At 45.2% G+C, this 18,898-nt stretch overlaps 1 protein-coding gene across 2 annotated transcripts in view; it reads left to right on the top strand.

Annotated features, from left to right (window-relative positions):
* The window catches only part of LOC115107907 (alpha-(1,6)-fucosyltransferase-like), a 163,028-nt gene that overhangs the window by 115,401 nt on the left and 28,729 nt on the right, over positions 1-18,898 (top strand). The window contains exons 5-8 of one of the 2 annotated variants that reach the window (XM_029631668.2): positions 1,710-1,824; positions 7,854-8,091; positions 16,844-16,897; positions 17,144-17,390. In XM_029631668.2, coding sequence (XP_029487528.1) covers positions 1,710-1,824; positions 7,854-8,091; positions 16,844-16,897; positions 17,144-17,390 — 654 coding nt within the window. The remainder of the gene's footprint in view (positions 1-1,709; positions 1,825-7,853; positions 8,092-16,843; positions 16,898-17,143; positions 17,391-18,898) is intronic. The other variant, XM_029631669.2, reaches the window with a different exon arrangement.

The raw sequence follows: 18,898 nt of genomic DNA, 5'->3' as shown, positions 1-18,898 counted from the left end.
TATGCTCTCGTTGGCTGGCCCTCACTACATATCCGTCACCAAACCCACTGGCTCCAGGTCATCTATAATTCTTTGCTAGGTAAAGCCCCGCCTTATCTCAGCCCACTGGTCACCATAGCAACACCCAGCCGTAGCACGTGCTCCAGCAGTTATATTGCACTGGTCATCCCCAAAGCCAGCACCTCCTTTGCTGCCAGTGACTGGAACGAATTGCAAAAATCCCTGAAGCTGGAGTCTTACATCTCCCTCTCTAACTTTAAACATCAGCTATCTGAGCGGGCTAACCGATCGCTGCAGCTGTACATAGTCCATCTGTAAATAGCCTACCCAATCTACCTACCTCATCCCCAAATTGTTTTTATTAACTTTTCTGCTCTTTTGCACACCTGTATCACTACTTGCACATCATCATCTGCTCATCTATCACTCTCGTGTTAATCTGCTAAATTGTAATTACTTCGCTACTATGGCCTATTTATTGCTTTACCTCCTCAAGCCATTTGCACACACTGTATATAAACTTTTTTTTTTCTATTGTGTTATTGACTGTACGCTTGTTTATTCCATGAGTAACTCTGTGTTGATGTTTGTGTCGCACTGCTTTGCTTCATCTTGGCCAGGTCGCAGTTGTAAATGAGAACTTGTATATATATATATATATATATATATATATATATTTTTTTTAATTCAGGAAAAACTATTGTATTTAACATAGTGATTAAGGAGTAACAATAAAACAGAATAATATGCCCCACCAACAGTAGACAACAGAAAAACCTCAAATCAAATCAATATTGAGAGAATAATCAAGGTGACTGATAACTGGCAAAGGCATGGTACCAAGGCAGGAAGATTGGAATGCCATGAACCAGGATGTTGTGCATTCAAATCCTAGGTGAGGACCTGTTGAATAATAATTACTGTGGACAATGTAATTATGTATGTCAACATGTGTCAAATATGTATGTTAAAAGTACTGTGTGTGTAACCAGTTGCACAGACTTTTTTAGTTAAGATGCCCAAATAATCATGTTTAGTTGAGTGAACATATGAGACAAGTTGAGCAAACACATCATTTGAAATGGACTTTTGCCAAAGTTTTCTCAATTTGTAGCTAAGTTTGGGCGACATTATTTTTAAATTTGGTAACACGTGTAACCAGTTACTTAGTAATGATTAGTTGAAACAACTAGATGAGTATATATTTTATTTTATTTACAGTGTATGTTAACTCAGTGACTAGCGGAGAGTTGTAGTTATCTCACAGGGAGACTGTGATATATCCCTGGTGGGTTCTGGGTAAAGGAGTTTGGCTTCACATCAAACACACACGTTGTGGTTTAAGATTAAAAATGGAAGCATGAGTGACGATTATGTCTTGCCAGAGGACACGTGTGCATGTGTGTACGTGCACAAGTGTATGTGTGTGTAAGTGTGCATGTGTGTACGTGCACAAGTGTATGTGTGTGTAAGTGTGCATGGGTACTTGTGCTCAGGAGGTTTCCCACACTGAGGATGTGACTGATTTGGGTCACTGAAATTAATTGAGCCATGCTGGTTTTTAGAGATGGGAAACTGCTGTATACGTGTGTCTGTGCTATGTAGCACACTGGACTTATGGGTTTCTTTTTCGGTATGTGTGCATTTGTGTGTGTGTGTGTGTGTGCGTGTGTGTGCGCGTGTGCGTGTGCGTGTGTGTGTGCATGCAGGTCTATCATGACAGACCTGTACTACCTCAGCCAGGCTGATGGAGTGGGAGACTGGAGAGTGAAGGAGGCCAGGGACCTGTCTAACCTGGTGCAGAGCAGGATCACCTACCTACAGGTACACACACATACACACACACACAGACACAAACACACACACACACGCACACACAAACACTCTTTCTCACACCTGCTCTTCTCTACCTAACACAAGCCAAACCTGTCAGAATCACCATAGATGAAACACATCGTGTCTAAGGGTCTGACTGCTGTCTAATCCCTGTATATCATCTATCCTGTCACACACACACACACCCACCATCCTCCGACCCTATCCACTTTCTGTTATCCCCTCATATACCCTCCACCCCCAGTGACCCAGGAGTCTCCCCTCAGCCCTCCTCCCTTCCCCAGTTTGCATGCAGCAGGCCTGGGGTGGGGCTGTGCGGCGCTGGGCCCTGCAGCATTAATGAGCCTTGGTGTTTGATGAAGAGAGCCAGAGCGAGTGTGGCTGGGAGGAGACGCCATAGCTAACAGCTGCTGTCACCACCGCTGAGGGATCACACAGCTCCAGCGGCCGCCATCACCAATTCATCAACCACACACAGTCCTCACAGGCTGGCAGACACACAAACACACACACACTTAGGGAGCCAGGGACCCGTCTACCTCTTACACTTCTGTCAGTAACATCAATCCCAGGTCTACAAACACACACACACACGGATGTGCATGAGCACACACACACACACACACACACACACACACACACACACACACACACACACACACACACCACCCTTCCCCCACACCACCAACTTCAGCCCCTGCGCCCTTCGGCCCTGGCCCGGCTGACTCCATCAACCTGTCTGTCTGTCTGTCTGTCTGTCTGTCTGTCTGTCTGTCTGTCTGTCTGTCTGTCTGTCTGTCTGTCTGTCTGTCTGTCTGTCTGTCTGTCTGTCTGTCTGTCTGTCTGTCTGTCTGTCTGTCTCACTGCGCCCTCTTCAATGAGAACACAGTGGCCTTTACTTGGTGTCCCTTTGTTCAGTGTCACACAGTACCACCTTGTCACAGACACAAACACATAGTACCTCCTCCATTTTCAGCCTTCCACTTTCACTTGTTCTTCTATAGCACATCATCAGCTCTGAACCAGCTGATTATAGGTCATATTTAATGAGTCACTCTCTCTCTCTCTCTCTCTCTCTCTCTCTCTCTCTCTCTCTCTCTCTCTCTCTCTTCTCTCTCTCTCTCTCTCTCTCTCACATGCACATTTTCAGTCTACTGTATTTTAACTAGAAAATGCCGTTTTTGAAGGGCTACTTAACCTATAGCAGTAAGGGTCAGCCTTGGTATTTCACTCTCTCCATAATTACCATTGAACTTTGTCTCCTAGCACATCTGAATCGCATGAATCTGTCTTTTTTAAACAACCAAAGTAGTTCAGAGTTTGTGCGCTTATGGTTGTTTGTCGTTCCGATTTAACGCCATGCTCCAAAAGAGATGGGTGTAAAATGGGTGTAAAACTGCCTTTCAAGTCGTTGTTGTTGAGACTCGCAACAACACACCAGATTATTAGTATTTAAATCAAACGTAGTTTACAAACGTTCAATGAGGAAGGCTGGTCTGGATGCTTGTTTATAATCATCCAATAAGCATAACATAATCCACTTCATTTCCATTTCTACTGGCATAGTCGGATTGAATACAAATGTACACTATATATACAAAACTATGTGGACATCCCTTCAAATTAGTGCTATTATTGTGAAGTGGAAACATCTAGGAGCAACAACGGCTCAGCCACAAAGTGGTAGGCCAAACAAGAACGGGACCGCCAAGGGCTGAAGCGCATAAACGTGTAAAAATCTGTTCTCGTTTGCAACACTCACTACCGAGTTCCAAACTGCATCTGGAAGCAACGTTAGCACAATAAATGTTCAACGGGTGCTTCATGAAATGGGCTTCCATGGCCGAGCAGCTGGACACAGGCTTAAGATCACCATGCGCAATGCCAAGTGGTGACTGAAGTGGTGTAAAGCTTGCAGCAATTGGATTCTGGAGCAGTGTACATGCATTCTCTGGAGTGATGAATCACGCTTCACCATCTGGCAGTCCAACTGATGAATCTGATTTGGCGGATGCCAGGAGAACACCCCAATGCATAGTGTCCACTGTAAAGTTTGGTGGAAGAAGAATAATGGTCTGGGGCTGTTTTTCATTGTTCAGGCCCCTTAGTTACATTGAAGGGACATCTTAATCTACAGAATACAATGACATTCTGGATGATTCTGTGCTTCCAACTTTGTGGCAACAGTTTGGGGAAGGCCCTTTCCTGTTTCAGCATGACAATGCCCCCTGTACACAAAGCAAAATCCAAATAGAAATGGTTTGTCGAGATCGCTGTGGAAGAACTTGATTGGCCTGTTCAAAACCCTGACCTCAACCCCATTGGACACCTTTGGGATGAATTGGCACGCTGACTGTGAGCCAGGCCCATTTGCCCAACATCAGTGCCCGACCTCACAAATGCTCTTGGGGCCGAAAGGAAGCAAGCAATGGTCCAACATCTAGTGGAAAGCATTCCCAGAAGAGTGGAGGCTGTTACAGCAGCAAAGGGGGGACCAACTTCATATTAATGCCCATGATTTTGGAATGAGATGTTTGATGAGCAGGTGTCCACATACTTTTGGTCATGTAGTGTATCATCAACACAGTCTATTCTCCTCTTTCCTATTAGCCATCTGCGGAATCTCATTCACCTATTTACCTTATAGCATATAAGCATGGCACAATAATGCACATTCCTCACACTTGCTGTTTAACCTATGGGCTCACTCCTGCAATTATCACTCACCCATGTTCTCTCACTTGCTATTTTTCAGCAACAGTTTCGACAACCATCCTCCTCCCCACAACCAACAGCTATAATAACCTTAAGGCCCGTCATTGGAACTCCTTTCCCCCAGCGGAGGTGTTTCAATGCCAAAAGCCTCGCATAGGGCTACCTGCCATCACATCATCTGAGACAGGGCCGCACACCAAACAATTTAATTAAATCTCATATTACATTCCGTCTTTGTTATTTATTCAGTAAAGCCTGTACTCGATTCAACTGTAAGTGTGATACCTATGGGGCCAATATGGAGAAGAGGAGCGATATTTACCTCAAACACACACACACACACACACACACACACACACACACACACACACACACACACACACAGATTCCTCAAAGGAAATCTTCCCAGTGGCTTGTTTGTTGCTTCGTTGACATCTGCTTGTGTTGTTCAGGTTATTATTGCACGTCGGCGGTAATACATTTGGAACATGAAGGAACATTAGCTCTCCTCTAGTTTTTAAACAGACAAGCGGTGTGATAACGTTAGCACTTGCCAGACGCCTTGCCGCCATGATCACCGCCAACCAGTTTCAGCTGTGACAGCCCAATGAGCAAAACACTCGCAATGCAGAGTAAATTGCTATTTAGAAAGATGTTGGCACAAGTTGGTGCGGAGTGAGGAGAAGAAGATGGGGAACCAAAGATGGTAGATAAATTAAGTTCACTCAGGCCATTTACTCTGGATCACTGCTACTCTAACTTCCGCGATGCATACAAAGCCCTCCTCTCCCAACCTTCCTTCGGGCAAATCTGACCACGACACCAAACTCAAACAGGATGTAACCGTGACAAGGACTATTCAACGCTGGTCTGACCAATCGGAATCCACACTTCAAGATTGTTTTGATCACATGGACTGGGACATGTTCCGGGTAGCCTCAGAGTATAATATAGATTTATACACTTATTCGGTGAGTGAGTTTTTAAAGAAGTGCATAGGAGATGTTGTACCCACTGTGACTATTAAAACCTACCCTAACCAGATAGATGGCGGTATTCACGCAAAACTGAAAGCGTGAACCACCGCATTTAATCATGGTAAGTTGACTAGGAATATGGCCGAATACAAACAGTGTAGTTATTCCCTCCGCAAGGCAATCAAACAAGCGAAATGTCAGGATAGAGACAAAGTGGAATCACAATTCAACGCCTCAGACACGAGACGAATATGGCAGGGTCTACAGACAATCACGGACTACAAAAAGAAAACCAGCCACGTCACGGACAACGACGGCTTGCTTCCAGACAAACTAAAACCATCTTTGCCCGCTTTGAGGATAACACTGACGCAGCCCAGTATCAAGGACTGTAGGCTCTCCTTCTCTGTGGCCATCGTGAGTAAGACATTTAAACGTGTTAAACCTCGCAAGGATGCCGGCCCAGACAGCATCCCTACCCGCTTCCTCAGAGCATGCAGAGATCAGCTGGCTGGTGTGTTTACGGACATATTCAATCTCTCCCTATCTCAGTCTGCTGTCCCCACTGGCTGCCCCCAGGTGGTGGAGGTAGGAAACAACATCTCCACTTTTCTGATCCTCAACACTAGGGCCCCACAAGGGTGCATGCTTAGCCCCCTCCTGTACTCCCTGTTCACCCATGACTACGTGGTCATGCACGCCTCCAACTCAATCATCAAGTTTGCAGACTACACAACAGCAGTAGGCTTGATTACCAACAACGACGAGACAGCCTATAGGGAGGAGGTGAGGGCACTCAGAGTGTGATGTCAGGAAAACAACCTCTCACTCAACGTCAACGAAACAAAGGAGATGATCGTGGACTTCAGGAAACAGCAGAGGGAGCACCCCCCTAACCACATCGATGGGTGGAAAGTTTTATGTTCCTCAGCTGACACATCACGGACAAACTGAAATGGTCCACCCACACAGACAGTGTGGTGAAGAAAGTGCAATAGGGCCTCTTCAACCTCAGGAGGCTGAAGAAATTTGGCTTGTCACCTAAAACCCTCACAAACTTTTACAGATGCACAATTGAGAGCATCCTGTCGGCTGCATCACCGCCTGGTACTGCAACTGCTCCAACCATAACCGCAGGGGTCTCCAGAGGGTGGTGCGGTTGGTACAACACATCACTGGGGGAAAACTACCTGCCCTCCAGGATACCTACAGCACCCGATATCAGGCCAACAACCACCCGAGCCACTGCCTGTTCACCTCGCTGCCACCCAGAAGGCGAGGTCAGTACAGATGCATCAAAGCTGTGGGCGAGAGACTGGAAAATAGCTTCTATCTCAGAAACTCAAATAGGATGTCAAACAGCCATCACTAACACAGTGAGGCTGCTGCCTACATACAGACTTGAAATCATTGGCCACTTTAATAAATGGATCACTCTTCACTTTAATAATACCACTTTAATAATGTTTACATATCTCGCATTACTCATCTCATATGTATATACTGTATTTATACCATCTTTTGCATCTTAAATATGCTCTGTCATTGCTCTTCCATATATTTCTATGTATATATTCTTATTCCTTTCCTTTACCTTAGATTTGTGTGTATTAGGTAGTTGTTGTAGAATTGTTAGATTACTTGCTAGATATTGCTGCCCTGTCGGAACTAGAAGCACAAGCATTTCGCTAAACTCGCAATAGCATCTGCTAACCATGTGTATGTGACCAATAAAATTTGATTTGATTGGATTGAAAACATTTTTTAGTTCTGTTTGGGGTGGCTCTCACAAAGATACCAATGTGATAGCAGCTGGGTCTGGTCTACTTAGTTTATTGATTTCCATTGAAACAGAAATAATGAGGGAGTGGGATATCTCACTTCCTCTTCTGTCTCTGTGGGGCACGACGCAGCGCCGCATGGTATCATTTTGCCACCGCTCGTCTGATGAGGTGTAGTTGAATACGGTGGAATGGTCTCACTTCGTGATTTACAGGTGCCATTTTGAGAGAATGCTTTTTTTCTCTGGCTCATATTTCGGGAGATCTCTTTGTCATGAGAGACAGAGAGGGGAAGAGAGTGAAAGAGAGCGAGAGATATAGACAAATTGTGTTATCATAAATTAGAGAACAATGCTCAGAAAGCCATTTTGGGCACCCCAGAGGTCAAGTGGTCAAATGTATGTTCTTACACCCATATGTCTCTCTCCCCCATCCCCCTCTGTCGTTTTCTTCACTCCCACTCTCTCCGCTCCGTCTCGATCTGTCTCTCTCTCCCTCTCATCCTCCCTCTCTCTACCTCTACCTCTCCCTCCCCCCTCATCAGAACCCCCAGGACTGCAGCAAGGCACGTAAGCTGGTGTGTAACATCAACAAGGGCTGTGGCTATGGCTGTCAGCTGCACCACGTGGTCTACTGCTTCATGATCGCATACGGCACCCAGCGCACCCTCATCCTGGAGTCCCACAACTGGCGCTACGCCACAGGTGGCTGGGAGACCGTCTTCCACCCCGTCAGCAACTCCTGTACCGACCGCACTGGGGTGTCTACAGGGCACTGGTCAGGTAGGCAGGGTGCGCGCTGTCTGGTGTGCAGCCAGGTATTTATAGTTTGGCCCGGTTCTATAGCTACGGTTGAACTATTGAGGTATCTGCATTATGGTGCATTTCCATTTTTATTTTTTTATTTTTTTATTTAACCTTTATTTAACTAGGCAAGTCAGTTAATAACAAATTCTTATTTACAATGACGAGCCTATCCCAGCCAAACCTGGAAGACGCTGGGCCAATTGTGCGCTGCCCTATGGGACTCCCAATCACGGCCGGATGTGATGCAGCCTGGATTCAAACCAGGGACTGCAGTGACGCCTGCAATACTAACATAATTGACACATCCTGTTTGCAACAAGGCAATAAAGTAACACTGAAAAAAAATAAGTTTGTCCTGAACACAAAGTGTTATGTTTGGGGAAAATGATATACAACACATTACCAGTGGTACTACTCTGTACTTTGTTACTATTTAGATTTTTGACTACTTTTACTTTTACTTCTCTACATTCCTTAAGAAAAGAATGTACTTTTTATTCAATACATTTTCCCTGACACACAAAAGTACTCGTTACATTTTAAATGCTTAGCAGGACAGAGAACATCCCTGGTCATCCCTAATGCCTCTGATCTGGCAGACCCACTAAACACAAATGCTTTGTTTGTAAATGATGTCTGAGTGTTGAAGTGTGCCTGGCTATTCATACATTTTAAAAAACAAGAAAATTGTGGCATCTGCTTTGCTTAATATAAGGAATTTTCTATTATTCATACTTTTACTTTTGATACTTAAGTATATTTGAGCAATTACATTTACTTTTGATACTGAAGTATATTTAAAACCAACAACTTTTATACTTTTACTCAAGTAGTATTTTACTGGATGACTTTCACTTTTACTTGAGTCATTATCTATTAAGGTATCTCTATTTTTACTCAAGTATGACAATTGGACACTTTTTCCACCGTACCACTGCATATTTTTAAGCATAGTGGTGGCTGCATCATCTTATGGCTATGCTTGTAATCGTTAAGGATTGAGGAGTATTTCAGGATAAAAAATAAACAGAATGGAGCTAAGCACAGGCAAAATCCTAGAGGAAAATCTGGTTCAGTCTGCTTTCCACCAGACACTGGAATATTTGTTCACCTTTCAGCAGGACAATAACCTAAAACACAAGAAGCAAATCTACACTGGAGTAGGTTATTCACTGGAGTTGCTTAGCAAGAAGACAGTGAATGTTCCTGAGTGGCCAAGTTGCAGTTTGACCTAAATCGGTTCAACAATCTATGGCAAGACTTGAAAATGGTTGTCTTAGCAATGATCAACAACCAATTTGACAGAGCTTGAATAATTTTTTAAAAGATGAATGGGAAAATGTTGCACAATCCAGGTGTGGAAAGCTCTTAGACATGTACCCAGCAAGATTCCGAGCTGTAATAGCTGGCAAAAGTGATTTTAATATGTACAGTTGAGGTCGGAAGTTTACATACACTTAGGTTGGAGTCATTAAAACTCGTTTTTCAACCACTCCACAAATGTCTTGTTTTAACAAACTATAGTTTTGGCAAGTTGGTTAGGACATCTACTTTGTGCATGACACAAGTCATTTTTACAACAATTGTTTACAGACAGATTATTTCACTTATAATTCACTATATCACAATTCCAATGGGTCAGAGGTTTACATACTGTAACGATCGTCTGTGGTGTCCCGTAAGGTGAATGAAAAAAACACTAAACAGGAAATATTCACCCACAAAACACAGGTGGAAAAAGGCTACCTAAGTATGATTCTCAATCAGAGACAACGAACGACACCTGCCTCTGATTGAGAACCATACCAGGCCAAACACATAAACACAACCTAGAAAAACGAACTGCCCACCCCAACTCACGCCCTGACCATACTAACACAAAGACAAAATAAAGGAACTAAGGTCAGAACGTGACAGTACCCCCCCCCCCTCCAAAGGTGCGGACTCTGGCCGCAAAACCTGAACCTTTGGGGAGGGTCTGGGTGGGCGTCTGTCCGCGGTGGCGGCTCTGGCGCGGGACATGGACCCCACTCCATCATAGTCTCGGCCTACTGAAGTGGTGCCCCTGGCACGGCGACCCACACCGCCGACCCTGAACTGGGGACCCCTGCAGCGGGCCCCGAATGGACGGGAGATTCCGGCAGCCCCGGACAGGCAGGAGACTCCGGCAGCGCCGGAGGGAGGGTTATACCGGCAGCGCCGGAGGGAAGGGTTATACCGGCAGCGCCGGAGGGAAGGGTTATACCGGCAGCGCCGGAGTGAAGGGCGATTCTGGCAGCTCCTGACTGACGGACGGCTCCGGCAGCTCCTGACTGACGGATGGCTCCGGCAGCTCCTGACAGACGGGCGGCTCTGGCAGCTCAGGACCGACAGGTGGCTCTGGCAGCGCTGGACAGGAGGGAGACTCTGGCAGCGCTGGACAGGAGGGAGACTCTGGAGGAAGGATACGAAGAGACAGCCTGGTGCGTGGGGCTGCCACCGGAGGCCTGGTGTGTGGAGGAGGCACCGGATAGACCGGAACATGGAGGCGCACTGGAGGTCTCGAGCACCGAGCCGGCACAACCTTTGCTGGCTGGATACTTCCCGTAGCCTGGCCAGTGCGGCAGGGGTGGAACAGACCGCAATGGGTTGTGCTGGCGAACCGGGGACACCGTGCGTAGGGCTGGTGCCATGTACCCCGGGCCGAAGAGACGCACTGGAGACCAGATGCGCTGAGCCCGCTTCATAGCACCTGGCTCGATTCCCACTCTATCCCGGCCAATACGAGGCGCTGCGATGTAACACACCAGGCTATGCTTGTGCACTGGGGACACCGTGCGCCTCACGGCATAACACGATGCCTGCCCGGTCCAACTCTCTCCACGGTAAGCACGTGGGAGTTGGCTCAGGTCTCCTACCTGACTTAGCCACACTCACCGTGGTCCCCCCCAAGACATTTTGGGGCTGCCTCTCGTCCCTGTTGTGCTGCCATGCTAGCTCCTCATAATGTCGCCTCTCGGCTTTGGCTGCCTCCAGCTCTTCCCGGGGGCGGCGATATTCCCCAGCCTGTGTCCAGGGTCCCTCTCCGTCCAAGATCTCCTCCCATGTCCCGGAGTCCAGCCTTCACTGCTGCCTTCGCTGCTGCCTTCGCTGCTGCCTTCGCTGCTGAATCTGTACCGATCGTCCGTGGTGGAAGGTGAGGACCAAAGCGCAGCGTAGTAAGTGTTTATATTTTAAATAAAAGAACTGAACACTGAAAAAAACAATAATCGACAAACGAACAGTCCCGTAAGGTGAATGAAAAAAACACTAAACAGGAAATATTCACCCACAAAACACAGGTGGAAAAAGGCTAAGGCTAAGTATGATTCTCAATCAGAGACAACGAACGACCCTTTAAACAATTTAAAGGCAATGCTACCAAATACTAATTGAGTGTATGTAAACTTCTGACCCACTGGGAATGTGATGAAAGAAATAAAAGCTGAAAGAAATATTTCTCTACTCTTATTCTGACATTTCACATTCTTAAAATAGTGTTGATCCTAACTGACCTAAGACCGAGAATTTTTACTAGAATGAATTGTCAGGAATTGTGAAAAACTGAGTTTAAATGTATTTGGGTAAGGTGTATGTAAACTTCCGACTTCAACTGTATTGTCTCAAGGGGGTTGAATATTTTATTTTTTACAATTGGTCTTCCACTTTGACTTTACAGAGTATTTTGTGTAGATAACTTTGTAACACAACAAATGTGGAAACATACTTTCTGAACACTCTTTATGCTCGCTACATTTTTCCTCTCTGACTCTCTCTCACACTTCCTCTCCAGCTTCCTTGTTCTCTGTCTCCCCCTTCTCTCCCTTGGGCTTTCTTTTTCTCTTGCTTTTCCTGTTATACTTTTCTCTTTCTCTTGATTTTCCTGTTGGGTTTTTGCATCTTGCATGCTCTAATGGTCCTTATTGATTTGCCCTGCTTGCTCTTTGTGTGGTGAGTTCATTTCACTGGTTCATTGCTCATCTGAGCTGGATTCCTTATAGGAGCTGATGCACTTACAGTGGGGCAAAAAAGTATTTAGTCAGCCACCAATTGTGCAAGTTCTCCCACTTAAAAAGATGAGAGAGGCCTGTAATTTTCATCATAGGTACACTTCAACTATGACAGACAAAATGAGAGAAACAAAATCCAGAAAATTACATTGTAGGATTTTTTATGAATTTATTTGAAAATTATGGTGGAAAACAAGTATTTGGTCAATAACAAAAGTTTATCTCAATACTTTGTTATATACCCTTTGTTGGCAATGACAGAGGTCAGACGTTTTCTGTAAGTCTTCACAAGATTTTCACACACTGTTGCTGGTATTTTGGCCCATTCCTCCATGCAGATCTCCTCTAGAGCAGTGATGTTTTGGGTCTGTTGCTGGGCAACACGGACTTTCAACTCCCTCCAAATATTTTCTATGTGGTTGAGATCTGGAGACTGGCTAGGCCACTCCAGGACCTTGAAATGCTTCTTACCTAGCCACTCCTTTGTTGCCCGGTCGGTGTGTTTGAGATCATTGTCATGCTGAAAGACCCAGCCACGTTTCATCTTCAATGCCCTTGCTGATGGAAGGAGGTTTTCACTCAATCTCACGATACATGGCCCCATTCATTCTTTCCTTTACATGGATCAGTCGTCCTGGTCCCTTTGCAGAAAAACAGCCCCAAAGCATGATGTTTCCACCCCCATGCTTCACAGTAGGTATGGTGTTCTTTGGAGGCAACTCAGCATTCTTTGTCCTCCAAACACGACGAGTTGAGTTTTTACCAAAAAGTTATATTTTTGTTTCATCTGACCATATGTCATTCTCCCAATCTTCTTCTGGATCATCCAAATGCTCTCTAGCAAACTTCAGACGGGCCTGGACATGTACTGGCTTAAGCAGGGGGACACGTCTGGCACTGCAGGATTTGAGTCCCTAACGGCGTAGTGTGTTACTGATGGTAGGCTTTGTTACTTTGGACCCAGCTCTCTGCAGGTCATTCACTAGGTCCCCCCGTGTGGTTCTGGGAGTTTTGCTCACCGTTCTTGTGATCATTTTGACCCCACGGGGTGAGATCTTGCGTGGAGCCCCAGATCGAGGGAGATTATCAGTGGCCATTTCCTAATAATTGCTCCCACAGTTGATTTCTTCAAACTAAACTGCTCACCTATTGCAGATTCAGTCTTCCCAGCCTGGTGCAGGTCTACAATTTTGTTTCTGTCCTTTGACAGCTCTTTGGTCTTGGCCATAGTGGAGTTTGTAGTGTGACTGTTTGAGGTTGTGGACAGGTGTCTTTTATACTGATAACAAGTTCAAACAGGTGCCATTAATACAGGTAACGAGTGGAGGACAGAGGAGCCTCTTAAAGAAGAAGTTACAGGTCTATGAGAGCCAAAAATTTTGCTTGTTTGTAGGTGACCAAATACTTATTTTCCACCATAATTTGCAAATAAATTCATTAAAAATCCTACAATCTGATTTTCTGGATGTTTTTCTCTAATTTGGTCTGTCATAGTTGAAGTGTACCTATGATGAAAATTTCAGGCCTCTCTCATCTTTTTAAGTGGGAGAACTTGCACAATTGGTGGCTGACTAAATACTTTTTTGCTCCACTGTATACACATGGTGCGAGAGTACATGGTTGTGTGTGTGTGTGTGTTTCTGGGGGGGTATTGTGTGTGTGTGTGTCTGGGGGAGGTTATTGTGTGTGTGTGTCTGGGGGGGAGGTTATTGTGTGTGTGTGTCTAGGGTGGTATTGTGTGTGTCTGGGAGGGTGGTATTGTGTGTGTGTGTGTGTGTGTGTTTTCTTGTGTTTGTGTGTGCATGGGAGTGTGTGTGTGTCGATGTGTGCCTGTATTTGTGTGAACGTGCTTGTGTAGAAGTGAATACTGTAATCGCGTCCGTGTTCATGTGTGTGCTTAAGTTTCTGTGTGTGTTGTAGGGATGTCTTTGTGAGAGCATAGGAGCCAATCAACAAAGATACTGACATCGCGGTCAACAGAACAATGCATTATGGGTTAAATTTCTTCTCCATTCCTGCCTCAAATAGTGAAATAAATGTCTTAAATTGTTGCTGCATGAATTTATTCATGCAGATTGCGGAGGTTGAGTAAAAATGTAGACTCTTTGTGTCCTAATTAGGAAGCTATGGGAGGGGGAAGGAGCGCTTAACTGTGCAGTTGTGCCAAGAATTGCAGGCCTAAAAAATATGGCTAGTCCCCTCTCGCAAAACCTGCCAATGATGATATATAAGCAAAGAGAAAGCTTGGAAATATTTTTTCTGTTAAATATTTAATGCTCTTGCCAATTTATATTCCGCTCACGCTACATGGAGTACACATGCCCTCGCACCGACACCCTGGTTTTTGTGTTCCCTTGTTGTTATTAATTTTTTTATTTTATTCCAGTTCCATTTGAATGAGTAATTATGCCATTTGTTTGACAATGGGTTATGAAAGCTGTGTGCAGTTTTATTAGGCTTTCTGTAATGGAACAGGTCACCGTAGTTACAACTTCACAGAGATCAGTAGTTGCAACTTCACAGAGATCAGTAGTTACAACTTCACAGAGATCAGTAGTTACAACTTCACAGAGATCAGTAGTTGCAACTTCCCAGAGATCAGTAGTTGTCGTCTAAGCTTATTTTTGAAACTGTAAAAAAAAAACATGTTTGCAACTTCCCAGAGATCAGTAGTTGTCGTCTAAGCTTATTTTTGAAACTGTAAAAAAAAAACATGTTTTAAAAAATGTCCTCTGGTTTTCAGACCGGATGTATGTGTGAATGGAGGTTGTCTGCCAGACATATCCCTCCTGGCGAGATGAGATTAGACCAAAAGTGTGTGTGTGTGTCCACATGTGTTTGTGCGCGCGCTTGTGTGTGTGTCCTGGCCACTCCTTTGTGTACTGAGGCTTAACACCCACTCTCCCAGGTGGAAAGGCTATCAGGAACCCAGTGAGGATGACCTTCCTAATCAGCCCAGCTCAACCGTCCTCTCTGCCCACTGTGCCCAGAGCCCCTGCCAGTCCCATGCCCGTCAATGGGCCGCCCTCTGGGTGCAGCTGGTGCCAGTGTTCCACCCCCAGTACCATGGAAGTAGATTGGCTCACCTTGGCTTTTAAAGGGATATTCCACTTAAAATGACAAATTCCTATGATTTACATTGTTAAATAATACTAATATGTGAGAACAATGGGAATTTCATTTGCATTTTGTAGTTAGGAAGCAACATGTAAAAAAACTTGTGGAGATCTGCAGAGTAGAACCCACAATGCAATGCTTTCTCTAGATAGGTTGGCTGGCTAGCTAGGTAACTATGAAAATGTATGTAACACAATAATATCAAAGCCAATATCAGTATGTGAAGTAGTTAGCTAGTTGTAAAATCCCTGAAACACACTGCACTATTAATTTAGGCATTAGACATTTACCATGTTCAACCTGGTAGAGATCGCATTTCTAGCTCAAAGCTGTGCGAGTCAGGTTGCTATGCAAACGTGCATGCGCCCTGTGAGCCTGTGTGCAGGGAGACGAGAGGAGAAAACTGCTTTGCATCATGGCAGTTGAAGGAAAAAGGAAATTAATTTAATGGTGCACTGTCCACTTTGAAAACATTTGAACAAAAGATATACTTTGTCGTGACTATATAGACTGACTGATGTGTTTTAGACAAGTTTGCCCATACAGTCTATTGGCTGATTTGGCGTTCCCGAGTGCAAGTAATTGTTTTAAAAGAGTTATGAAATGTGATCGTTTGTTATCCCCTATCTCAAGTGATGAGAACCTTATCATGATGATGTAGCATGTCACATTTCAATTTTAGGGTGGATTATCCCTTTAAAGAAGGACAGCCAAAGGGCAACTGTCACTCTGAGTGCAGTGGGGATAAAGCGAGAGAGAGAATTGGGATTGTTGTTTTGAAAGAGCATGACTTTCTCCTGTCTTCTCTAACTTCTCTATCCTTCCATGACTTTCTCCTGTCTTCTCTAACTTCTCTATCCTTCCATGACTTTCTCCTGTCTTCTCTATCCTTCCATGACTTTCTCCTGTCTTCTCTAACTTCTCTATCCTTCCATGTCTTTCTCCTGTCTTCTTTAACTTCCTTCACTCTCTCTATCTTTTTGGCTGCGGCTCATTCCATACCCTTTTCTCCACAGTGTGCACTTGTTCACTGTAGCTGTTAGATGTACAGAGGGAAGAAACTGTCTCGCCAAGGTTTACACTAATCCAATGATTGTAAATGAACGAGGATTTAAGTCTCCGTCACAGATGGAACAATGAGACAGATATTTCACCGGGATCTATAAATGTGAAGCGTCCACTTGGCGTTTCCAAATATGGTAGTGAGAGGAAGCTCAGTGGCTGGCAGTGAGAGATGATGGAACGCGATGGATTTTGGTCAACATTCTGCACATTTTCTCAGCGATTAAACATTTGATCTCAATAAAATGTTCTGTTCCATAAACTAGAATATGTTATAAACAGAGGGGACTTTACCCTTGGCCAAAGTTGTAACAAATTGCGTTGTTTACAAGAAGTGCAAAGGAGAATTGAATTATTGCACACACGCACTTCACAGTGTAGGCGTTATACAACTCTTTTAATAGTATAGAATGGCTCCCTCCTCTCATCTCATCTGCTCTGATCTGACATCCTTGGATGAGTAGGAAACGTAGTACGGCAGAAAGTTATTTGGATATCAACTCTCACCTATCTGTTTTTAGATTTGTATAAACCAAGGATAGGACCCAAGAGGAGGCCAGTTGGATCAAATAAGGGTGAGTGTAGCCAATGTGGATTAGCTAGCTAGTTAGCTATGTGTGCAATAGACTAGCGTCCATTAGACGACATCACCTGCTCTCATACCTAGAAGTAGCTGCTCTCCCATAGCGTTTGTGGGGTGACAGGCAACGCTGCTTGGTGCAAAGTGTTGTTGTGCAGCAGAAGGTTGCTAGTTCGCTTCTAGTGAGGGATGGACAAAATCCGCAAAATCCCTGTAACTCTTTCCCCCTCTGTCTCTGTAGGTGAGGCCCATGACAAGGACATCCAGGTGGTGGAGTTACCCATCGTGGATAGCCTACACCCCCGCCCCCCGTACCTGCCCCTGTCCATCCCGGAAGACCTAGCCCAGCGTCTACACCGTCTCCATGGTGACCCGTCTGTGTGGTGGGTGTCTCAGTTCGTTAAGTACCTGGTGCGTCCTCAGGCCTGGCTGGAGAAGGAGATTGCAGACACCACAGCCAAGCTGGGTTTCAAGCACCCCATCATAGGGTAGGTGGATGCATGCACGTACGTATTAACACACATGTGCACGCACACACACACACACACACATGACACCCAACCTGGGTCAAGCTGGCTTTCAAACACCCCATTAAAGGGTAGATCAAATAGTCACTTTAATAACTCTACCTACATGTATATATTACCTCGACTGACCGATGCCCCCACACATTGACTCTGTACTGGTATCCCCTGTATATAGCCCCGCTATTGTTATTGTACTGCTGCTCTTTAAGTTGTTACTTTTATTTCTAAGTTGTTACAGCATTTCACTGTATTCGGTGCATGTGACAAATACAATTTGATTTGATTTGATTTGAAATAGGAAATACACTTTTTGAGTGTCTCTTTCTGTTTTTGGTTTGAAGTGTCCTATTTCTCTATCTATTTGTGTATGTTTCTGTCAGTTGTGTAAATGTCTGTCTGTCTGTCTGTCTGTCTGTCTGTCTGTCTGTCTGTCTGTCTGTCTGTCTGTCTGTCTGTCTGTTCACCTTTACCTCTATTAGGCCTACTTCTTTCTCAGTTTCTTCTGCTGCTACCTTTTTCTCTCAACCCTCTTTCATTCTCCCTGTCCTCTTTTGACTCTATGAATCATCCTCCTTTCTTTCCCAATCAAACGTTCTCTCTCATGTCGTCTGCACCTCGATCCTTTCTTTCACCTGCTCCTCTTTTTGTCTTTATCTCATTTATTTCGCTCACCTTTTTCTCTATTTCCCCCGTATCGCTTTCCCTATTTCCCATCACTGCCTCTCCTGACTCTATTGCTTTGTCTTCTCCTCTCTCCTCTCCTCACTTGCTCCCTCCATTCTCCCCCCTCTGTCACTGGGGAGCCTATTGAAATAAAGTGCTAGTTGGTAAGAAAGTTTCCTCTGCTCCTTTTCTCTTTCTACTTCCATCTGATAATATAATAAAGTGCCTTAGTACTTAGGGGAGATAGAGGGGGGTGGGGGAAGCAGTTGGGTAGGATTGGGGTTTGGGAAGAGGAAGATGTGGTGTGGGTGGGAGAGCATGAAACTGAGGAGAGTCATTGAGTGAGGGAGTGAGGGGATGAGTGAAAGGGGCTAGAGGAGGAATGCGAGAGGGGCTTCGGAGGGGAGGGACTGTATGAGGTATCTCCGAGGACACGAGACGACGTGGGAGCCAGCCGTCTCCCTGCATCCCCGTGCTCCTGTGAAAAGCAATGTCGTCGCAGCAGAGCCTCTACCCTCAGTAGGCCTGCAACACACCAGACTAAAGCATCTAAAAGCAGTCGTCAGCACAACCTCAGCCCCAGCGCAGCTTCTCACAAGCAGTGGAGACAGCCAGAGAGGAGGGGGAGTGGAGAAGGAGGGAGGGAGGGATGGGTAGATTGATTACTCGTACGCCGTCTGGCACTAAGCACCCAGGCACGGCCGCATCGTCTGCCAAGTAACGGGCGGCGGGATGAAGGGAGGGAAAGAGGAGAGAACGAGAGGAGGAACAAAACAGGAGGAGAGATGAAAGGAGAGAGAGAGCGG

The sequence above is a fragment of the Oncorhynchus nerka genome, linkage group LG24, assembly GCF_034236695.1.
Source record: "Oncorhynchus nerka isolate Pitt River linkage group LG24, Oner_Uvic_2.0, whole genome shotgun sequence".
Taxonomy (NCBI): Eukaryota; Metazoa; Chordata; class Actinopteri; order Salmoniformes; family Salmonidae; genus Oncorhynchus; species Oncorhynchus nerka.
This window is presented reverse-complemented; position numbering and strand designations above follow the sequence as displayed.